Source organism: Indicator indicator, chromosome 29, assembly GCF_027791375.1.
Source record: "Indicator indicator isolate 239-I01 chromosome 29, UM_Iind_1.1, whole genome shotgun sequence".
Lineage (NCBI taxonomy): Eukaryota > Metazoa > Chordata > Aves > Piciformes > Indicatoridae > Indicator > Indicator indicator.
The window spans coordinates 3,563,582-3,587,161 of record NC_072038.1 but is presented as its reverse complement, the minus strand read 5'-3'; the positions used below and the strand labels follow the sequence as shown (position 1 = coordinate 3,587,161).

At 52.0% G+C, this 23,580-nt stretch overlaps 2 protein-coding genes across 2 annotated transcripts; one reads left to right on the top strand and one right to left on the bottom strand.

Annotated features, from left to right (window-relative positions):
- On the bottom strand, positions 1-8,552 carry OTOP2 (otopetrin 2). The gene is made up of 6 exons (XM_054393965.1): positions 8,147-8,552; positions 7,329-7,465; positions 6,675-6,733; positions 5,907-6,040; positions 4,479-5,368; positions 1-171 (listed from the first exon to the last, which is right to left on the bottom strand). Exons 1-6 carry the CDS (start codon positions 8,550-8,552, stop codon positions 1-3), a joined length of 1,797 nt encoding a protein of 598 aa, XP_054249940.1.
- Positions 8,553-13,379: 4,827 nt separating this feature from the next.
- USH1G (USH1 protein network component sans) lies at positions 13,380-22,981 on the top strand. The gene is made up of 2 exons (XM_054393967.1): positions 13,380-13,543; positions 21,736-22,981. Exons 1-2 carry the CDS (start codon positions 13,380-13,382, stop codon positions 22,979-22,981), a joined length of 1,410 nt encoding a protein of 469 aa, XP_054249942.1.
- The last annotated feature ends 599 nt before the right edge of the window (positions 22,982-23,580 follow it).

The window sequence follows — 23,580 nt, the reverse complement described above, 5'->3', positions numbered from 1 at the left end:
TTAGGACATGATGTAGACCTCCAACAAGCTGGCCACTGCATGCATTCGGTAGAAGATGCCAAAGGGCAGGCAGATGTCCACGATGGCTGGCCACATGGAGTCACCATAGAAGTTCAGCTCTGTGTCATTGTCAAACTGGGGCCGGGCACCAAAGGCTGGCATGATCCAGAGCTGTTGGAGGGAACAGGAGAACAACACTGCTGTGAGAAAGGTGAGGGGCACAGCAAGCACCTCCCCTCACAGCCACCACCAGATGGGGAAAGGGCAACTCGGGTAGCTTTAGGCTGTGCCTAGAGAGTTTTCCACAAGATCTTGAAGAGAAAAGTGGTAGAATGTGAACGAGTTACTGTTGGATGTAAAAAGGAAATAATGCTGAGGTCTGGATAATCCTCGTGGGCTGGTAGGCAACATAAGGTTAGTTTGGTGCACTAAATCATAGAATCACAGCATCATAGAATCACAGAATCACAGCATCATAAAATCACAAAATCACAGAATCATAGAATCACAGCATCATAGAATCACAAAATCACAGAATCACAGTATCACAGCATCATAGCATCACAGAATCACAGCATCACAGCATCACAGCATCATAGAATCACAGCATCATAGAATCACAGCATCACAGAATCACAGCATCACAGAATCACAGCATCACAGCATCACAGCATCATAGAATCACAGCATCACAGCATCACAGCATCATAGAATCACAGCATCACAGAATCACAGCATCACAGCATCATAGAATCACAGCATCACAGCATCACAGCATCACAGAATCACAGCATCACAGCATCATAGAATCACAGCATCACAGCATCACAGCATCACAGAATCACAGCATCACAGCATCACAGCATCACAGCATCACAGCATCACAGCATCACAGAATCACAGCATCACAGCATCATAGAATCACAGTATCACAGCATCACAGCATCATAGAATCACAGCATCACAGCATCATAGAATCACAGCATCACAGAATCACAGAATCACAGCATCACAGAATCACAGCATCACAGCATCATAGAATCACAGTATCACAGCATCACAGCATCATAGAATCACAGCATCACAGCATCACAGAATCATAGAATCACAGCATCACAGCATCACAGCATCATAGAATCACAGCATCACAGCATCACAGCATCATAGAATCACAGTATCACAGAATCACAAAATCACAGCATCATAGAATCACAGCATCACAGAATCACAGCATCACAGCATCACAGCATCATAGAATCACAGCATCACAGAATCACAGCATCACAGCATCATAGAATCACAGCATCACAGCATCACAGCATCACAGAATCACAGCATCACAGAATCACAGCATCATAGCATCATAGAATCACAGCATCACAGCATCACAGAATCACAGAATCACAGCATCACAGAATCACAGCATCACAGAATCACAGCATCATAGCATCATAGAATCACAGCATCACAGCATCACAGAATCACAGAATCACAGCATCACAGAATCACAGAATCACAGCATCACAGAATCACAGCATCACAGAATCACAGAATCACAGCATCACAGCATCACAGCATCATAGCATCACAGAATCACAGCATCACAGAATCAGTCAGCGTTGGGAGGGACCACAAGGCTCAGCCAGTTCCAACCCCCCTGCCATGCCCAGGGACACCTCACACTACAGCAGGCTGGCCAGAGCCTCATCCAGCCTGGCTGCAAACACCTCCAGGGATGGGGCCTCAACCACCTCCCTGGACAACCCATTCCAGGCTCTCACCACTCTCATGGGGAAGAACTTCTTCCTTACATCCAGTCTGAATCTCCCCACTTCCAACTTTGTTCCATTCCCTTTAGTCCTGTCACTATCAGATAGCCTAAAAAGTCCCTCCCCAAACCTCTCTCTTTTTGGCTTCTCTCTAGCTGGTGCTTCTGCTGCCTTTGCAGCCCTTGGCTGTGTTTTTTCTTGTGGTTAAGTACTAACAGCAACTCTCTGCTCTTCTTTCTCTTGCTGTGGTAGTTTTAGGCTACACCTTCAAAATTTTTCCACAGATCTCGAACAGAAAGTAGTACAATGTAAATAAATCACTATTGGCTGTAAAAAGGAAAATAAAGATAACTCTAAACAATCCCATGGGAGAGATCTCTATCACAGGATTTAGTTCCCAAAACAAACTCTCTCCCTTCTCACTTCTTCACTCTGGGAGAGACTAATTTGCCCCTGCTTGACCTTGGCTGCATTGTTTTGGCTAAGTCTAATATCTCTGCTTCTCTCTCTTGCCCTTTTTGTACAGGGAGGGTAAGGGGGAGGCAGGGAAGGAAGAAGCTCTTGCAGCTCCCCTGGTCTTTGGCCAGGGGGGGTCCTTGTGCTGTTTATTAATTGCAAATACCTGTAAATATTGCAAATACTCTCTGTTTTGTACATATTCATTGCATTCTGTTGTAGACTGTAGTTTTGCTTAGTAAATACAGCTTTCATTTGCTTCCATCTGGGGTGGTCTGGCAAGGTTAATGTTTGGGGGGGGCAATTTTCAACCCACCACATTACAAAATGAATTGGCACCCAACATGGGCACTTGTCCCATGTACAGAGGGGAAAGGGGGGCAAGAGGAGAAAGCTGTTGGTGACCCCCTGGCTTTGTCCAGGGGGGGCCTTGAGTTGTCTATAAATTGTAAATATATGTGAATATTGTGTATTTTGTACATATTCTTTGCATCCCACATTTCTAGATTGTAGCTTTTTGCTTGTAAACACAGCTTCAGTCGCTTCCACCTGAGCTGGTCTGGCAATTTGATGTTGGGGGGGGGATGATTTCAACCCACCCCAGGCAACCTTCTGAGCATGGGACCTGTGCCAGTGTGACCTGGTGTTGTACCTTTAGTCCAGTTTCTATTTGTGCTCAGAAACAGAACCAAGTGCTGAGGCACTCAGCGAGGGGAGACCTTGAGCATGTTGTGTTGGCATGACCCTGACCTGTTCAGGCTCTTTGGATGGAGCAAGTGTGAGCTGGCAGCAGGCTCTGTTTGTGTTTCACTCAGGAGCCCCAGCACATCTGTCTGCTTGCATGGGGGTTGTCAGCTCATCCTCTGTGAGCTGAGGTGTAAAAACAGTTTGAGGACATGGTGTGACTGACCAGCTGAGGCTTGGAGGGGCTCTAGAGGCAAGAACCTTCTTCACTGAAAGGATTTTCAAACACTGGATCAGGCTCCCCAGGTTGCTGGTTAAATGGCCATTCCTGGAGGTGTTCAGACACAGAGATGTGGTGCTGAGGGACATGGTTTGCAGTATCACAGTATATCAGAGGCTGGATGGGACCTCAAGAGATCATCAGGTCCAACCCCCCTGCCAAAGCAGGATCACTTAGGGTAGTCTGCACAGGAATGCATCCAGGTGGGTTCGGAAAGTCCACAGAGAAGGAGACTCCACAACCTCCCTGGGCAGCCTGCTCCAGGGCTCCAGTTTAGCACAGGACTTGGCAGAGTTAGAGGATGGTTGGACTCCATGATCTTAAAGGTTGTTTCCAACCAAAACGATTCTGTGTTCCTACACTAACACATGTGTGGCTTCTCTGGCTGTGCAGCTATATCTTTTGTGTCTTTTACAGGGAACTGTGGTGCCCTGGCTGCTCACAAAAGTGGAAACCCCAGCTGAAGTTGCCAGTGACCAGTTTCTCCTCACAGAAACTGGAATCAGCCTTTGGGCTCCTAAGCCATGGGCTTCGAGAAGAGCCAGGCTGCTGTTTCTCAAGAACACTCAGACCTCACCTCAGGTATTTATCAGTTTATACCCTTTCTTTTTGGGTTTAAGGGGGGGGGTTCAGTATCTTCTGTTGCTTTAATAAGTTCCCTTACACATCCTCTAATGCCAGCTGAAACACTGGAACTGATTCTTCTCTTGTACCCATCAATTTTATTATCTAATATCCTGGGGGTAAGTGACAGGTCCATCAGCATGGCCTAAAATATCCTAGCCCAGGGCAGCTGCTCTTGCTTTGAAGTGACAAGGGGATGCCATCTGTGCACCCATTCCATGTGAGTGTGCTGTCTGTATGGTGGAGGCACAGGAATAACTGGCTTTGCATGGGGAGCATCCTCTCCTTCACAGACACTTCACAGAATCCATGGTGGGGGTTGGAAGGGACCTCTGGAGATCATCTAGTCCAACCCCCCTGCCAATGCAGGGTCACCCACAGCAGGCTGCCCAGGATCACACCGGCCAGGTGGGTTTGGAATCTCTCTGGGCAGCCTGCTCCAGGGTTCCAGCATCCTCACAGCAAAGAAGTTTCTCCTCATGTGAGGTGGAACTCCCTGTGCTCCAGTTTGTGCCCATTGCCCCTCCTCCTATCCCAGGAAAGGAGGGATAGGAAAGGGATCCACTGAGGAAAGACTGAACCCTTCTTCTTAAGGTGTTCTCCCTCGTGCTTGCCTCCCTCCCTCCCCCCAACCCTGAGAAGCTCTTCTCTCTGCAGGTACTCACTATGATATTGCTCAGCAGGAGGAACATGGAGATCTCCTTTAAGAACTTCCTCCTCCAGTTCATCTTCTTGGGGACGGGGAGGGACCGCCCCAGGTCGGAAGGGTGGACGGCGTCGGGGCCAGACGCAGCGCCGGGGGCCAAGGCGCTGCTGCCGTCGGGCACACGGAGGGACACTGCATTGATGTTGACAAAGGTGAGGCCATAGAGATCCTTCTGGTGAGCATCCTGCTTGTGGTCTTCCTTGGGGGGTTGCCGATGGAGGCCCTCGATGATGAAGATGTTCTGGAAGGTGTGCTGGGCGATCATCAGGAGGGCATAGGTGAGGTTGAGCGCGCTGATGGCGTCCCTCGGTGTGCTGGCTACGATGGCCACGATGGAGTAGTAGGAAATGGCATATTGGCCCAAGGCTGCACCCATCAGCAGGGCCACATCCAGGGTCCTGGTTGGGTTCTTGTGCCGGTCCATGTCCCTCTTGTCAAAGCGGTAGATGACAGAGCCGCCGATGCAGACCAGAGACATCAGGCCCAGGCAAACGATGTTGAAGATGTAGTACATGGTGAGCGCTTGGCTCTTCTTGCTGGCCTCAGTGCTGGAATTTACCTGCACCTCGTAAAGGATAAGGACTCCCAACCCACTCACCAGAGTGATGAGGCCCAACATGATGCCTACAAAGAAGGTCCTTCGGAAAAGCCTGAACTTCAGGCGTTGGATGTGGTGGGAGTGGTGCTCTATGAAGCGCCCAACGTTCTTCCACATGACATAGACCATGGCAGAGGCGAAGAGACTGTACTCAATGTTGAAGGGGTACAGCCAGAAGTAGCCATTCTTGAAGATCTGGCAGATTTGGCTGTTGCAGTTGCATTCTTCAGCTGAGCTGCTCCTTATTCCCGCTGAAACCAGACAAAAACACAGAGATGCAGTGATGGCAAGGCACGGAGCCAGCACTTTTTAGCAGCCCTGAAGAATGGGTACTAAGGGTCTGTGAAAAACAAGACCAAGGTCAGCAGAATACCTGACCACTGTGACACCAAAGCCACTTCAACCTCAGCTTTCTGGCACTCGTGGTCTTTCTGAGGAAGTTAGGTGGCAGAATAAATCTCTTTCCCTCCCCTCCCCCTTCCCTTCTGTATTCCCATCCCATTTGTGCAGGGCCTTTCACCTTTCTGACTCCTCTGAGATACATTTTAAGAAATGAATCATGGAACCGTAGAGTTGGTTTGGTTGGAAAAGACCTCTAAGATCACCAAGTCCAACCATCAACCTAATATTCCCAACATCCAGACCTGGGGTTTAATGTCCCAGCTCTGTTAAAGGAACCTTCAGCTCCAGCCAGGCCTTCTGAAAAGGGACAAAACCTGACTTGCAAACCAGTTTCTACCTCGTGGGATCCCTCCCTGCACTAGCTGGCTTCATAAATGGGTAGATCACCTCTCAGGAGCCATCTGAAGAGTTCTTCTGTCACGTTTTTCTTCAGCTTGGAATGTGCTTTGTGAACAGACTCATCTGTCACTGCTGACATCCACACTGCTAAGTTGGTAGTCAGTGTGAGCATCAAGCCACACCTGCAGAAGAAAGAGAAGGTTCAGGGGACTGAAGCAATAGCTCTAGGCTGTGTTGCCATTGTCCATGAGGGACTGCTGGAGCTGCCTGCAGTGGTGCAAGGGCTCTGCTGATCAAGGCTAGGAGTCCTGACCCTTGCTTTGCTCTCATCCTATTTTTCCTTCATGCTCATGAGAATCAGCAAAGCCTGATTCCTCTTGTTGATTTTTGGAAGAGCTTCCCAACAATGAAGAGGTTACTAGGTGTGGGTTGGTCTCCAGTAGATCCAGTCTTGCAAAAATGGCCAAGATCTGGTTTTAGCCTGAGGCTTGCTCACTGTGTCCTCATCTTCCCCAGAGAAGCAAAAGTCAGCACTGAATCATTTTATTTAATACTAATTATTTATTTAACACTAATCTGCTTTGAGTAATGCCTGTGTTTGTGAAGTGAATCTCAGCCCTGCCAGATCCACAGGTCATGAACCTCAGCTGCTTGAGCTGGGATCTAAGTTTAGCTGGAGACTGAGCAGGTTTAGTTTTGGCCAGCATTAAGGGGGGGGGAGGGGGGGGATTATCTCTTTGTTGCATCTTAGCTGTGTGAAGGAGTGCAGTGAGTTTGTGGTGGCCCAGGTGGGGTCACAAGAGCAACAGGGCTCACCTGGTAACGTTCAGGTGTACGTGGACACAGTCTTTGGCAGAGATCCACAGGAAATATGTCTGGCAGGGGCAAGAGAAGAAGTTGTCATTTCCAGCAAAGCAAGAAAGCAAATCACATCATTCTAGAGAAAGCAAAGAGCAAGCTGGAGCTTCTTTCTCCTGGACCCATAATCCTGGCCATTTGCTGGATGTAGTCTGCTCTTTCTTTGCTCATCCTGCCCATGGCCAACCCCTGTTCCTGTCTAAACTGACACTCCTGATCTCTTCCCACCTTGTGGTATTCTCCCAGAGCAGGTGGTCCTCTGTGCAGGACTTCAAACTGCAGGGCAGTCCCTGCCCTGAGTGTCCTTCCTTTCTGTTCTTCATGGGAAAGGAGACCTGACTGGCTGGGATCTGCTTAGAATTTGTGACAAACCATCCTGCTCTAAACCAAAATGTCACAGGATGGGAACAAGTTGTAATCAATGCCTTAAGGTGAGCTGCCAGGGCTGGAAGTTGTCTTGGTTGGAGAGAGAAGAGGTGGGCTGGCTGGGGGCTGAATGAAGCCACTTCACATTTGCTGCATGGGGAGCTGAACTGTATCCCTGAGATCAGAGCTCCTTCTGCTGGTGGCTCTGCCTCTACCTCTCCCCAAGACAGAGCACAACCCTCTCACCTGGACCACCACGAATATTGCTTGCACAATGGGGTAGATGATTTTGATTGCAGACAGGCAGCTGTAGAAGCTCGAGTAGTAGCCTATTTTGAACACATCCATGACAAGGCTGAAAATGGCAAATAGGATCAGGCCTCCTGTTGAGGAACCAAAGTATCTGTGGTTGGACAGATGCATGCACTTGTGGACAATGCAGGCAGATGAGAGGAAGAAAAGGAACTATTGCCATGGAGAGGCTTTGCTTCTACCTCTTTTTTCTTTCCCAGCACCCAAATTATTTTGGTACCAGCACAATCACGCAATAATTGTGGCTGGAAGGGATTTTTAGTCAACTCCTTACTCTGACTGGGGCTAGCAGCTCTTGCAAGAGCTGTGGCAAGGATGGGAAGCAGCCTGGTGTAAAGTACCAAGAGTCCTTGCAGATAAAGGGAGACCTGGCAGTGAAAGCAGTGGAGAGACTAGGAGCTAACCTTCTGAAGAGGAACTTCTTTAAGGTAAGGGTGACAGAGCACTGGGACAGGCTGCCCAGATCGGTGGTGGAGTCTCCACATCTCTGGAGACATTCAAAACCCGCAGGGACACGTTGCTGTGTGACCTTCTCTAGATCAACTTGCCTTGGTAGGGGGTTTGGACTCAACGACCTCCAGAGGTCCCTTCCAACCCCTACCATTCTATGGTTCTGTGTGATTCTGTGAAGCAGGGCACGGTGCCATGGCCAGCACAGAAGACTCTGCCCCAGGTGGTTGCTGTTTCCCACGTACTAACTGATGGCCACCCTTCATCTCACCTCCAGCCCTACACCCCCCACGAGCTCCTACCTCGCAGCCAGATGGGGCCAGCGTGGGAATCTCTGCAGGGGATGGCGTCTGGGCACCGGGAGGTGCTGACCAGGTAGAAGATGATCCATATGATGACCACCAGCATCATGACAGTCAGCAGGAAGAAGACATCGTAATCGTGCACGGCGATCTTCTCGAAGGCTCCGCTGCTCACCAGCGTGCAGGCCAGCAGGGCCAAGTGCACGGCCAGCAGGATGGAGAACATGCGGCCACCCTTCTTCCACACTTCCTTGGAGGCAGGGGTGGAGCGGGGCTGGTGAGGCTGGTGGCCAAAAGAGGCTATCTGGCTGGAAGCACGGCTGGCTTTGTCACCCTTGTGTCCACAGCCCATGCTGGAGCTGGAGCTTCTGACCTCGCTGTCCTTCCACGCGGGCTCGCCGCTCATGGTGCGGCTGCTGCTGCTGCTTCAGCTGGGGGTTAGTGCTGTTGGGAGGAGAGAGAGCCCTGTGGATGAGAGCTGCCACTTCATTCCAGGGCTGCACCAAAGCAGGAGATGTGAAAGGGAGGAGAGGACGTATCAGAGGAACCAGAAAGGCCGAGGCAGAGAGCACAAAAAGAGAGATGAGCTCCTTTTCAGCCTTTCTTTTCCTGCTTCCCTGAGGGCTCTGTGTTCTTGCTTAAGATGCTTCGGGTTGGGGAGGACCCAGGACAGTTTAAACAAGGCCTGCCTAATCTGTCACTCAGCGTTGGGGTGTTTATTGATGCAAGATTCTGGAGGAGCACCAGAAAAGCGCTAACAGGATCAAATATCCTGGGGGCAAACGGCCAAGGTGGTTTGATCTCTAAATGTCACTCACTAAACACACTTCCTGGCTGAGAAATGGCAACTGAAAGGTAAGAAAGCCCCAAGGAGCCTTTGCAACATCACAGCATGCTTTGTACCACTTCCTGCAGGAAGGATGTGAGCCACCTCAGCTGTCACTGCCCCTAAAACCCCTTTACCTGTGCCAAGCTCGGGACTCTGTTGGTTCTCAATGGAAAGTCCAACACAAAGCAAGTTAACCATTCAAACAAAGCTGTTCCACCAACCTGTTCTGCTGCCTGGGATCCAAAGCTCTGCTCTTGCCAGGCTGAGAAGTTTCCCTGTTGCTGCAGCTTGGTCAGCCAAAGAATTTATACCCTTTGGGATGTCTCTGTGATTTATACCATGTCTGGAGGTGACAGCAGTGCTTCCTGGGCTTCTCAGAGGAGCTCATGTGATCCATTTTGTGCAACAGCTGATTTTGGGGAGGCAGGGGAGAAAGGAGGAGATAAGAATTATTTACCTGAGGAGGGCATGAGGTGACAGCACAGCTAAGCACAGCACAGCCCGCTCGGCCACAGGGTCATGGTCACCAGAAGGCAAAGCCACCCCAGCAAACCCATCTCCCCACTGGCCTGAGACCTGCTTCTGTGAGAGAAGATGGTTTAGATGACTAACTTCTGTCTTTGCTGATGATTTTGGGCTTGGCTTTCTGCTCAACTGAGCACAATAAATATTGTGCCTCACCCTGTTACCATTCCCATCAGGCTGCTCCGTGCCTGGAATGTTTCTGAGGGAAAGGAGAAATTTGCATTTGTAGCTCTCATCAGGGCCAGAGCCTTTCCCACCCATGGTGGCAGCAATGAGGAAGGTCTAGCAGCTGAGCAGGGCAGGACTTGGGAACTGGAGCCCACATTTCCCTTTGCTGACGTACTGCCTTGGGTGGTTCTGGGCGGGATCACCTTTCTCTGGCCCTCAGGAGCTTCACTTCTCTCAAGTTAAACAAATGAAACTCATGTCCCAGACAGAATCACAGAATTAACCAGGTTGGAAAAGACCTTCAAGATCATCTAGTCCAACCTACCACCCAACACCATCTAATCAACTAAACCATGGCACCAAGTGCCTCATCCAGGCTTATTTTAAACACTTCCAGGGATGGTGACTCCACCACCTCCCTGGGCAGCACATTCCAATGGCCAATCTCTCTTTCTGTGAAGAATTGCTTCCTAACATCCAGCCTAAACCTCCCCTGGTACAGCTTGAGACTGTGTCCTCTTGTTCTGCCACTGGTTGCCTGGGAGAAGAGACCAACCCCCACCTGGCTACAGCCTCCCTTCAGGCAGTTGTAGTCAGCAAACCATGGTGTGCAGGAGGGCTCCATGAATTCACCAGGTGAGGGGACAGCTTTTGCTTGAGATTTCTCTTCCCCCAGCTGTTAGATTTTGGTGGGGAGATAGGGTGACCCAGGCCAGTGCTGAGTGGCTAAGGATAAGTTTTATTGCTTCATGAGGATGGCTCTGCTAGAGGTGTCCCTGCTCATAGATGCACACAGGGATGAGGATCTGGAGGTGCTGGAAGGTGTCCAGAGAAGGGCCATAAGGATGAGCAGAGGGCTGGAACTCATCTCCTATGGAGACAGACTGAGAGAGTTGGGGTTGTTCAGTCTGGAGAAGAGAAGGCTCCCAGGAGACCTTCTTGTGGCCTTTCAGTATCTGAAGGGGGCTACAAGAAAGCTGGGGAGGGACTTCTAAGGGTGTTGGGTAGTGATAGGACTGGGGGGGGGGAATGGAATAAAACCAGAAGTGGGTAGATTTAAATTGGATGTTAAGAAGAAGTTCTTCACCATGAGGGTGGTGAGAGACTGGAACAGGTTGCCCAGGGAGGTGGTAGAAGCCGCTTCCCTGGAAGTTTTGAAGGCCAGGCTGGATGTGGCTGTGAGCAACCTGCTGTAGTGTGAGGTGTCCCTGCCCATAGCATTGGGGTTGGAACTGGATGATCTTTGAGCTCCCTTCCAACCCTGACAATTCTATGATTCTGTGAGGCTGTTTGCTGTGCATTTTATCAGTCCCATCCCTGCCTGCTCACCACTGTGCTCCTTCTTGCAGCACTACAGGGACAGCATCCAACTGAAATATGCCTCACACGGTGAAGGGTCAGCCCAGGGAGACCTTCCTGTGTCTTCCGGTGCTGCCACCAGCCGGCTGCCACAAGCAGTACTGGGGTTGCCCTGCCTGGCCTCTGTGGATCCTTAGGGATTCCTCGTTGCAGTGAATGGTTGGTCAGAAATGCCCTCAGGTTGCCTCAGGGGAGGTTTAGGCTGGACATTAGAAGAAAATTCTTCATTGAAATAGCTCTCAAACACTGGAACAGGCTCCCCAGGCAGGTAGGTGGATCCCCATCCCTGGAGTTGTTGCAGTGAGGCAGAGATGTGGTCCTGAGGGACATGGTTTAGCACCAGGCTTGGTAGACTTAGACAATGGTTGGACTCAATGATCATAAATATCTTTGTCCAAACAAAAGGTTTCTATCTTTTCTCTGCCTGGGGAAGCCCAGACCCCTGTGTGGTGAATATGAGCTGGTAATGATCATGTTTTGCAGAGGTTGGAGGCTGAGAGTCCCCCTGAGCTAAATGCACTGATTTATCCTCCCTCTTTTGTCCTCAGCAGCCAGCAACAGGGCAAAGAGCGTTTGCTGCAATGCTCCCAGCCCCCCACCCCAGGAGCCACCATACAGCATAAGAAGCTTAATTAGTAATACTACAAGAATCATTAAATAACCTCAGCAACAAATTACAGACATTATGATGTTGCTTTTCACCTGGAAGGATTCCAAACACCTCCATCTCTCCTACATCCCATCAGCTTTCCCAGGGAGGCTGAGTGGATGAGTACAAATCTGCTGCCATCTGCAAACCCTGCAGGGAGCAGAGCCCATCTTTGGGGCACTTATAGAGGTCCCCAGGCAGCCAAGATGGTGACTGTGTGTGGGTCACTCGAGGGTTAACTCCTGCAGCTTGTGTGGATGCATCTGGGACCACTTTAGGGCCACCCTGCTGTTTGGGACATCTCTTTGCTTACAAAGATGCACGGAGGTCTGTTTTTTCTCTTTGCTTCTGCCTTTCAGTCTGTCCCCATTTTTCTGCTTTCCCCCTTCCTCACCCATCTGCTGTGTCTGCCTCACCCTCTCCAAACCTCATGTGCTGTCCCAGAGCCATGGTGGCAGCCACAAGGTCCAAACATGGATATCTCCATTCCCAGAGCCAGGACATGGCAGACAAAACACACAAGAAAGGAGCAAGAGATTGCTCCTCCATGACAGCCCACCCCAGGGGACACCATTCACTGGTGGGTGCAATGTACTCTGACACCTTCATGCTTTGGTCAGTGTTCAGGCTTGACTTCATCTCTCCTGACAGCAGAGGGTGCCCAGGGCTTGGGAATCCTGCACTGGAGGCATTGCCTGGGACTATCCAGGTCCTCACAGTGCTCAGCACTGTGTCAGTTCTGTGTCAGCATAAAAGGCACCAGAGGTCAGACACTGCCCCTGGAGCACATCACAGTAGAAGTTCCAAGCTACAGACAGGAGCAGGTTTGGGTTTGGGGGTGGGGGTGTCTTTTGGTCTCCAAAGAGAGGACAAGGGTGAGGAAGGGAACTGTTCAACCTGTGTGAGTTGCTCTGGGTTTCCATGGATTCCTGTTGTGCAGTTTGTTGCTCAGTTCCCTGGAAAGCAGAGTCCTGTGGGCACAGGCGGGGTAGCTGAGGGACAGGGATGGTGACAGGGTCTGCTGTTGTCTGCCTGGTGACACTAGAGAGATACAAATAGCTTTGTATCTTTTTTTTTTTTTTTTTTTTTTTTTTTTTTATAACCAGGAAAACCTGAGCTGTCAAGACTTGCTTCAAAATCAGGGGCAGTCACCAGACTGCTCTCCACCATCCCTGCAGGGAGCAGGAGCATCCATCGAGGTCCCAGGCTGTGAGTGGGGACACTGGAGACTTGTGCTCCATCAGCTCATGCATCCTCCTCTGGCTGCTGCCCCTCACTCCAGCTGGGGTTGCTCTGGTGAGGGTCATGCAGGGATATTGAGCAGGACACAGCCCACGAGCCTTCCTGCCAGCCTGCTCCACTTAGGGCCCTGGCAAGCTGTCACTGTGTGACCCTGTGCCCACAGCACCCGGCGCTGCCTAATTGGAGCTTTCGCTGTGCAGCGGAGCTGATGCGTGAAAGGTTCGTGGTGAGCAGCCCTCAGGGCTGGAGGATGCTTAGGACCCAGGGAGGCACTGGAGAACCTGGCTGGCTGGGCTCGGAGGAGCTCCTGCCTCCCAGCCAGCACTTCTCAGGTGTCCTGCTGTTGCAGAGCTGTGCGAGGCGAGCTGGGCTCTCCTGGCAGCTCCCCCTTCCCCGCCTCCATGCCCATCCTCTGAGCACCCCTGGGCACCCATGCACCCTCCCGGGGACCACTCTGCACCATGAATGACCAGTACCACCGAGCAGCTCGGGATGGCTACTTGGACCTCCTGAAGGAAGCCACCAAAAAGGACCTGAACTCTCCGGATGAGGATGGGATGACCCCGACGCTATGGGCTGCCTACCACGGCAACCTGGACGCCCTGCGCCTCATTGTCAGCAGAGGGTGAGTGGTGCTGGCTGCCTGCTGCTGGGCACGGAGGAGCTGGGGGTCCCTTCTTCCCCCTTTCCCTGCTTGCAAGTCAGTGTGGGTGCAGGTCACCCCCAGTGATGGTTTGTGTCCATAACACCCCGGCTCTTGTCCTCCCTGCTGTTATTTTTTAACCCTTATGGTGCTTTGAGTCTAACCCAATGCTGCTGAGAACTGCCCTGGGTGTTCCCAGCTCCTCTGACCCCATAACCACCCCTGCCCCAAACCCTTTTTGAGATGGGGCTGGGTCTCCCCTGCAAGTGTTTGGCAGTCCTGAGGCAGGTCCTGCAAGGAGAGACAGAGCTGAAGGGCAAGCATATAGGGTCACTGCCATGAGAAAAAAGCCCTTTTAAACGAGGGGACAGAGGAGAGCTGCTCCTTCTGCCCCAAGAAATGCTCACATGGAGAGATGCTTGCAGTGCCAGTAGGCAGTAGGTGACACTTGTCTGTTTTACCCAAAGCAAGGTCTCAATGCATGACCCCTGGGCAGTCTGTCATGCACCTGGAGCCAGGACATTCAGGAGCAGGTTCCTCAAAAGCAGATTTCTTCAAGCTCAGTTCCCCCCCTACGGATGCTGCTCAATGCTGATGTGTCTCTTGGCACCTCACCCTGGGCTGCCAAATCTGAGTGTCTCTGGCTCTGTAAGCACAGACATGGTGAAGAGAAGGCAGTGGGACTGAGGGGACTCAACAGGCTGAAGGGCTTCACGTCTTGGTTTTGGGAGAACCTCACCAAGGGGCTGTGCTGAGGCAGGATCTGCCATGCCTAGTTCCTTCTTGAGTGGTATGTGGCTCTCCTGTTCTTAGCAGCCTCCCAGGGGACCATGTGCCAGTGCTTCCTTCTGCTCCTGCAGCTTGTCTGAGCACCTCAACTAAAGGTGGGGTGGCCTCTGTTGTGTGTTGAGAGCTTGCTGGTGGTGCTGATTTTGGTTTATTTCTTTCTAATATTGAGGAACAGTGCTGAGGTTGGCAGTCAGGGTGTACATCACACCTCCTTGGAAGGGCTTTGCTCTTACATGCTGGCTTGAGGCTCACTGAGGGGATTTTCTCTGTCTACCCTGGGCTGCATTTGCAGGTCTTGCACCTGATCAGCTGCATCTCCACTGTGCCTGTCCCTGGGCTCTTAGCATCTCCTGATACTCTGCTCTGCTTGAGCAAAACCTTCAGCCAGCTCCTCAGGTCCTGGCCAGCTGTATCTGCAGGCAGAGCTCCCACACACATTGCTGTCCCTCCTTTGTAAAGCATTTTCTTTTCAGATCCTGGGGTCAGAGAGTCTGTGTAGAGAGTCACTTTGGGAAGTCCTTGAGTGCCTGATGCAACAGAAGTGTGGTCAGGCAAAGATGATCTTGGACTCCAGAGGGAAGAGAGCAAGACATTGATGTGAGTGGTGCAGCCTGAGATGCTCCTGAGCTGAAAGCCCTGTGGCTGGGGGCTGTGTGACCTGCTGTGTGTGTCCCAGGAGAGATTGTATCCAGCAGAAACCTGCTCCGAGCTCCAGCTGGGAGGGAAATTGTCACCTAGGGCCAGAGAGATAAGGGCAGGAGCTCTGGGGATAAGACCCTTGAAATGAGAAATGGTTCCAAAGACTCTTTGATGGCCAAAAAGTCGGTCTGAAAGGCCCATGCCATGGATGAATACACCTCCAGAAAGGCTCTGCCTTCCTCATTTGCTCTCTGGAGGGGCATTCTTCCACAGCATGGGCCTTTCAGCCTGACTTTCTAGCTCTCTGTGTCATATTTCCTTATATCTCCTGCCTCCATCCCAGCACACACTGCAGCACCACTGCCTGCACCCAACCTCTGCATCCAAGCCAGCAGTTTCTGCCTCTCCACAAAGCCCAGGGGCTGCTTTCCCATGGAGGAGCTTCTTTTATAAATTCACATTGGATTAAAAGGTCCTCCTGGGCTCAGTCATGTCTGAGTACAGCTTGGCTGCTCTTTAATTAACAGCCTAATATACATTTGTTCCTGCCAGGGGAAAATAGCCTGGCAAAAGCCTGCTGCCCTTTATGTGATGGATGAGGGAGCAAAGTGTGTCTCTGTGGGATGCACTTAGCTCCATGAATTCATCTCAGACTCAGAATTCACATCAGATCCTCACCAAGGACCAAGCAGAGGTCAGTGAAGCCTCCTCACCCTGCCACTGAGCTCAGTGTGGGGACAGACATTCCTCTGCTCTCCAGAGCCAGCTTGGGGGCTGTGAGGGGCAGGAAAGCCCCAGGCTGGGGACAAGGGCATCAGAGAGAGCAGGAGAGACCATGGTCAGACTCTGCCATTTGCTGCTAGAGCTTAGGGCAACTTGCAGTGGCACTGAGGTCTTGTTCAGGGATGAAACTTAGCTCTGCATTGGATGTGCTCCAATTCCACCTGCACTGTGACATTTGGAAGGCAAGAGACAGGACCTCCAAGTGTCCCCAAAATGTCAGGGTAGTTCTCTCTGGCCTCTGCTGCCCAAATGTCCCTCCTTTGGCACAGAGAGCCCTGCACTGCAAGGCAGAGAGTGTTGGACCATGGCATGGATCAGTGTCTTGGGGGACTGGAGGCTTAAGGGCTGGGCTGGTTCCCTGCAGGGGTGGGGTGGGAAGCAGCTTTGGGGTCTGAAGTCTCTGAATGCTTTGCAGGGGGAGGCTGAGGCACAGAGGGTGATGCAGGAGACTCAGGGCAGGAAAACCTGCCATTCCTCCTTGCCAGTGCTGGGCAGTGGCACTGGTGCCCAGACAAGCTGGGAGATCGAGTGCTGAGGCCAGGCTGTTATGAAATGTCCTCAGGGAGGCTGGCTGGAGGCACCCTGAGGAAGCAGAGCTGTAGGAGGTGGGCAAAAATTGTGGCTCTGATCGTTGTGTCCTGCTGCAGGCCAGGCTCTGTCATCAGTGAAGGAGCTTCATTCATGCTCCTGTGTGTTCAGCAGCTCGTGGTGGAGGATGAAATGGGGAAGGGGAAAGAAACTACTCTAGACCTGTTGGTGGATCCCTGAGGGAAGTTCATTCTCTCAGCCCCCACACAAGGGGTTAGGAAGCCTGTTTAAGGCTCTGTCCATAGCAGCTGGGGATGTGCCTGTGCCTCTGTGCCACCTTGGCACTGGGATGAAGAAGAGAGTTTGGGATGGAGGGCTCAGCAGTGGCTCATCCTTCTTGTTTGCAACACAAAAAGCCTTTTTCTTCCTCCTGGCTGGGTTCCAGCAAGGGAAGCAAACTCAATTAACATGATGGCTGGGCCAGGGCAGGCCAACTGGCATTTAGCATTGCAGCTTTTCAGAGGCTGTAATTCTTCAGCATGGTTCATTATGAACTACTGTGGCAGGGACAGGCACCAGGCCAGCTCCAGTTAAACAGAGGTCTGGGGGCCTCAACTGGGAATGGTTCAGGACTTTCTTGTCTTGGAGTGGGCCACAGGAGAGGGGAGGATGTGTTGTGCAGGTCTGCAGCCAGCTTTGTCACCTGGTGTTTCTGTGCAGAGATGTGCCTCAGTTTCCCTTCTTACAAAAAGGGAGGTCACAGCTGCTTTGGATGGTGATGGCAGAGGGGTGTGAGTGGCTCAGTGCTGGGTTGGAGGGGATGAGATGGCTCCTGCCATCAGCCAGACTGCTTGAGGGAGGCAGGTCAGCCTGGCTGGGGCAGGGCTGCAGCAGAGGTTGCAGCAAGGCACGTGAAGGCGATGTGCATCCTCTGCATGCCACAGGGCTGATGGCCATGTGGCTGCCAGCAGCAGCCTGGCCTTGTTGGTGGGAACCTTCCCCTGGGTGATGACCTGCAGGAAGGTGAGGGAGCAGGGTGGAGCTGTCACAGCTTCATTGCTTCCGGCACCTGAGCTGGCTGCATGGAGTCAGCATGGGCATGGGGAAGTGCTGAGCCAGGAGATGTGCCCCTGGGCACTGCCAGCCTACAGCCACTGGTAATAGTCACCAGGAACAATAACTGCTGGCATCCCTTTTTGCTGCTGCAAGAGGCAGAGAACCTCATCTGCAGCACCTGAGCTGGATTGGACAGGCTTGGGAGAGTTGGGGTTGTTCAGCCTGGAGAAGAGAAGGCTCTGGGGACACCTTATAGCAGCCTTGCAATATCTGAAGGGGACCTACAGGAAGTCTGGGGAGGGACTGTTTAGAAGGGCTTGGAGTGATAGGATTAGAGGCAATGGTTTGAAACTACAGAAGGGTAGATTCAGGTGGGACATCAGGAGGGAGTTCTGCACAATGAGAGTGGTGAACACTGGAACAGGTGGTCCAGGGATGTGGTGGAGACCCCATCCCATGAGACATTCAAGGTCAAACCTGATGAAGCCCTGAGCCCTTGATCTAGTTGGGGATGTCCTTGCTCACTGCAGGGGGGTTGGACAAGATGACCTTCAAGGGTCCTTTCCAACCCAATGTATTCTATGATTTCATGATTTGGGGGGATCTGAACTTGGTGAAAAGCCAAATCCTTGACCTACCACCAAGCAGATAATGCTTGGATACCAGACCCAAGGCTCAGCTCTGGGTCCAAACATCTTTTCTGGTTATTTCTAGGCTTTGCTTAGCTCCTTGCCCTGACTGGCTGTGCTGAAGCTGGTAGGTTTTTTTTTCCCCTCAAGCCATAAATGATTTTTTTTCCCCTCCCTCTTCCTACTCTTTTATGGGAACCAGAGACACTCTGCACCTGGCTGGCTCCTGGTCCAATGCCTTGATCCTTCCCACACAAACACACCCATGAGGCAGGGCTGAGCCAGCCCTTTGCTATCAGAGGAACTTCACACGTGCAGCCAGGGGAGGATGTGTAAGTGCTGCTGGATTCCCTGGCTAATTGGGATCCCATGGGAGAAGTGAGGGGGAAAACCAGCAGGAAGGGAGTGAGCCTGCGTGTGACAGTGCGGGCAGGGTGACTCAGGAGGTGCACAGGTCCACCCAAGGGGCTCAATTAACAGCATTTTTCATAATGATTATTACTGGAGTTGACTCAGCACTGGGAAACGCTTTGAAGCCGAGCAGTGCTGCACTCCAGAGCTGTTATTAAAATAGGTTCCCACTTAGTGGACCCTGCAGTCAGCATCTCCTGGTGCACAGCACCCTGGAGGGGAAATTTTGCTGGGACAGACAGCTGCCAGAGGCAGGGCCTCATGTTTATTATCTGTGCTGGATCAAACACCTCTCCTTTGCAAGTCACCATTCTTCTTGCCTCCTGCTGCATTTTTAGCACCTCCGGCAAACATTTAGAGGGCAAAGGGCCTTAGAGGTCGAATTTTGCTCTGACATTTGTGTTTCTAGACAGTGGAAATCTCCAGGAAAAGCTGAGTTTGGTGCTGTTTCCCCTCACCTTACTCTCTGAGGTGGTGGAAAGCATGAGGAAAGCAGACCTTCAAATATGAACCCACCAAAGCCTCCCTGGCATTGCCCTTTGCTACCTGACAGACATGAGGATGGGCTCTGGGATGTTCTTTATGGGTTGAGCATCCATACACTTGGCTCAGGGGAGCAAGGTTATTTCCAGGAAGCCCAGTGCTAAATCACTGCCCACATCAGGAGTCTGTGTCCATGTTGGGACCCCAAGGGTGCCCTGGCTCATCTGGCCACACGTGTTGGCCATTCAGAGCACATGTAAACAAATGAAGAACTCTTCACACACCGGAGTCCCACCACCAGTGCTGGCAGTTCCAGTTTCACTGGCTCTTTAAGCCAGCTCCATCAATAATTTACTCTTCTCTTGCAATTCATCAAATATTTATCCTGCCCATGAATTTCCCAGCCTGGACATGTCACTACGAGGGTGGAAGCAAGGGCTGGGGAGTTACCACTCCTGGAAACTCAGCTGCTCCCTCCTCTCCTTCTGCTGGTTTCATGGCTTCTTGACCCTCTGCTTTCCTGTCCCTCTCCTCCCTAGCACACCTCTGCTTCTGTGGGAGGTATCAAAGGCTCTGGATACAGAAGTCCTGCAGGGTCTGTGGGCCTTTTGGGGGCTTTACATAGTTTTCAACCTTTTGATCAACTTGCTGAATTTCCCAACAGGCTCCAGGTCCTGCTTACTGAGTTTCTACAAGTTTTGTGGTGGAGCTACTGCTGATGCTCCCATGAAGGGAAAGCTGAGTACACTTCGTAGCAGCTCTGTGGGAATACAGCCAGGAAGCTCACTCCCAGTGTCCAGATGATCTCCAGCTTAATGTTTGGACACTGTCTTTGTTATTTCTGCCTTCTGCAGAATCTTTTCCCTTCAGTATTTCATAGCTGAGATGCTGGCAAAGCCTGAGGTTTGCATGCTAGTCATTACACCAGCTGGTGGCCCTGCTCTGGCTCTGCTGTCCCCTGACTGGCAGTACCCAGGGAGCCTGCTGAGAGCATGGGAGGGTGAATGAGCTGGTGCTGGGTTTTGTGCATGGGCACTAGTGATGAAGATGCAAAGCAGGAGGGGGAAGAAGCCCCTCAGCTCCTGTGATCCCCATGCTCTCTCTCTGAAGTTGTTTTCAGTCTCTTAAGTGACACAGGAGTGGATGATGTTGGAGGTCTCTTCCAACCTGGTTGATTCTATCATTCTGTGATTCTACAGGCTGTAGCACAGAGCTTGTGTGGTTTGGGAGGGGGTTCTGGGCTCTGCTGCTTCCAGTTCTGGTCAACACAGGTCCTAAAACAGCAAGGAGTAAAGTAATGCATGCTGAAGGTCTCAAGTGTGCAGTCTCTCACAAGTCTCCTTGCCTTCCAGACTCCTGGTGGCACCAGGACTTGCAGCTGAGGCCTTTGTGCTGGAGGGACAGTGCTGGGATCCTCTAGAGCTCCCTGAAAGGCTGGTGTGGAACTGGGCAGGAGCTGCACTGAGCCAGAGCTCTGCTAGAGCCATGCTACCCGTGGGGAGTTGCTCTGGAGGGTGGTGGAGCTGCCCAGCTTTAATAAAAGGCTTTGCTTTGCCCATGTGTGCAGAACCTTGTTGACAGATACTGCTGCTGGCTGCATATCATTAGCGCAGCGCTGGGGCCAGGGCTGCTGCCAGCAGGGGTGTGAACTCTCTCTTGTTTCAGCAGATCACAAGTAGAGAGGAATGCCAGGAGGACAGACTTCCCCTCAACCCTAGGTATGAGTCCTTCCTGTCATGGGAAGCAGGAGATGCAGGCAAGCAGCCGTGTGCCATCAGCAGGTTGCTGGGCCAGGGGCCAGCGTGCTGCCAGAAGAGTTGCTGGTGGCAGTAGTTGAGTGTCCAGCTCTTGAGGAGTGCAGAAACCTAATCTCCACTTTCTCTGAAACTGGATTCTCAGGATGTGCTAATACCAACGTGCTTCAGGCCGTGTAATCGAGACCAAGCATGGTACAGCAAATCCCCCACCCCCCAAGCCCCCAACCCCCAGGCCAATGCCATCCATTCTGCTTACTCTCTCCTGCCAGTGTGCCCTCTTCTGCCCTCCATTTCTCCAGGCACTAATGGGGAGCTGCAGCAGCTGGTGGGTTTCAGAACCATTGCTGAGGATGACCCTAACCCCAGGCCAATGCCAATGATTTTGCTTACTCTCTCCTGCCAGTGTGCCCTCTTCTGCCCTCCATTTCTCCAGGCACTAATGGGGAGCTGCAGCAGCTGGTGGGTTTCAGAACCATTGCTGAGGATGTGACCATTCCATGATGATAATTTCATGGCAGGACTCCATGGTGTCCCACACAGAACGTGGTGTATAGAGAGGTATTTTGGGATGTCCCTCCACAGAATCTGAATGAAGCCAAGATGTGAAGGTAGAATCTGAGTAGAATTTAATGGAATGTTTGAGGTTTGAAATTCCAGTCTGAGCTAGAATCAGCCCCATATTTCAGTTCTGGGCTTTTCAGGACCAGGCTCATATTTCAGTTCTGGGCTTTTCAGAATCAGGTCCATATCTCACTTCTGGGCATTTCAGAACCAGTCTCATGTCTCAGTTCTGGGCTTTTCAGAATGTGGCATACCTCCCTTCAAAAGCTGGTTTGGTGCAGGTACAGATGCCTCCTGAGAGCTAAATTCACCTGATGGGAATCACTGCAGACTTGTGTGTCAGGCACATGATTCCATGTCAGTGGTGCACCCCTCCAGAAGACCCCCTTAAAACTGAGCTGAGGGGGCCAGAGGCATGGAATTTATAACTTCCTATTTCAAGGTGGCTACAGTTGGTGCTGGTTGGACCCTGCCTGGCTGGGAATGCCTCAGCAGAGTCTGTCAGCCATGCTAACAGCTTGTTCTTCTTGCCCTCTAGGGGTGATCCAGACAAATGTGACATCTGGGGGAACACTCCTCTCCACCTGGCAGCAGCCAACGGCCACCTGAACTGCCTTTCCTTCCTCATCTCTTTTGGGGCCAACATCTGGTGCCTGGACAACGACTACCACACCCCTCTGGACATGGCGGCCATGAAGGGGCACATGGAGTGCGTGCGCTACCTGGACTCCATCGCTGCCAAGCAGAGCAGCCTGAACCCCAAGCTGGTGAGCAAGCTGAAGGACAAGGCCTTTCGGGACGCAGAGAGGAGGATTAAGGACTGCGTGAAGCTGCAGAAGAAGCACCACGAGCGGATGGAGAAGCGGTACAGGAAGGAGATGTCGGACAACTCCGACACCATGAGCTTCTCCAGCTACTCCAGCAGCACTCTGAGCAAGAAGTTCCAGCACATGTCTATGGTGACCTCCCTGCCATACTCGCAAGCCACCATCCACGGCACGGCCAAGGGAAAGACGAAAATACAAAAGAAGCTGGAGAAGAAGAAGCAGGTGGATGGGACCTTCAAGATCTACGAGGACGGGAGGAAAAGCGTGAGGTCCCTGTCTGGCCTGCAGCTGGGCAACGACGTCATGTTCGTGAAGCAGGGCACCTACGCCAGCCCCAAGGAGTGGACGCGGCGCAACATCCGAGACATGTTCCTCACCGACGAAGACGCCGTCTCCCGTGCCATAAGCGACCCGGGTTTGCACATGGACTCTGCCCACTCGGAGGTCAGCACCGACTCCGGCCACGACTCCCTGTTCAACCGCCCGGGGCTGGGCACCATGGTGTTCCGGCGCAACTACGTCAGCAGCGGTCTCTTCGGTATCGGCAGGGACGAGCCTGGCACCCCGGGCGATGACCACGCCGATGGGGTAGGAGTCCACCTGCGCAGCCGCCTGCAGCGCTCGCCAAGTCTCAACGACAGCATTGGCAGTGCCAACAGCCTGCAGGAGAGGAACGCGGAGGAGCTGCCCTGGGACGAGGTGGAGCTGGGCTTAGACGACGATGACGAACCGGACACCAGCCCCTTGGAGACTTTTCTGGCCTCCCTGCACATGTCTGAGTTTGTTTCCATCTTGAAGAAGGAAAAGATCGACTTGGAAGCCCTCATGCTGTGTTCAGACAATGACCTGAAGAGCATCAACATCCCTTTGGGCCCCAGGAAAAAGATTGTGGATGCCATCCAGAGGAGGCGGCAGACTCTGGAGAAGCCAGACGTCATTGTGGACACTGAGCTGTAAGTAGGAGATGGGGCCTTGGAGTGATGAAACCCCTCAGCGGGTGGGGAGCTGGATAATGTAAGGTCTTGTTTTCAGCCCTCTTGGAGGAGTAGGAGTCCAGGTAACCTCAGTGCTTCTGTGTGTGGGCAAATTCCTGCTGGTGTGGAAACGATGAGAGTTTGGAGAGGTGGCAATAATGTTAGTTCGTTACTCAACAGCTCTAATGTGGCTGGGCAGGATGTGAAGCCTTTGTTCTGTTTCATAACCTGTATGAATGCAGTCTGCTCTGTGGTCTGAGTCTCCTGAGTCCCTGTAGCTGGGATTTTCAACCATCCTCAGGCTTCTCTTGACTCTTCACCCTCTGAAGGTGTTAGGAAATCAACCACAGTTCCTGGTGGGAGCAGGCTGGTGGCAGTGCCCAGGGGCATGGGGAATCCAAAACTTCCCCAAGTTCTTGAGATCTTACTCAGACCTTTGGAGGTTGCACATCTGGGTGGGAGTTGGTGGTAGTGTTTCCATGGTTTGGTTGGTCTAAAGGACCATGTGCCTACCATGGAGGAGAAGGGAAGACACAGGTGTGGGCCTCCCCACTGTGATGGATGTTGGCACCTCACTCTGCT

What these genes read in the sequence shown, in the direction of transcription:
- OTOP2 (XM_054393965.1), bottom strand. Translation starts at nt 8,552, where the DNA reads ATGAGCGGCGAGCCCGCGTGGAAGGACAGCGAGGTCAGAAGCTCCAGC. An exon ending in GTACACCTGAACGTTACCAG is followed by an intron (nt 6,041 to 6,674) that starts GTGAGCCCTGTT and finishes TTTCTTCTGCAG; the next exon opens with GTGTGGCTTGATGCTCACAC. An exon ending in CTTCAGATGGCTCCTGAGAG is followed by an intron (nt 5,369 to 5,906) that starts GTGATCTACCCA and finishes GTCTGGTTTCAG; the next exon opens with CGGGAATAAGGAGCAGCTCA.
- USH1G (XM_054393967.1), top strand. Translation starts at nt 13,380, where the DNA reads ATGAATGACCAGTACCACCGAGCAGCTCGGGATGGCTACTTGGACCTC. An exon ending in CGCCTCATTGTCAGCAGAGG is followed by an intron (nt 13,544 to 21,735) that starts GTGAGTGGTGCT and finishes CTTGCCCTCTAG; the next exon opens with GGGTGATCCAGACAAATGTG.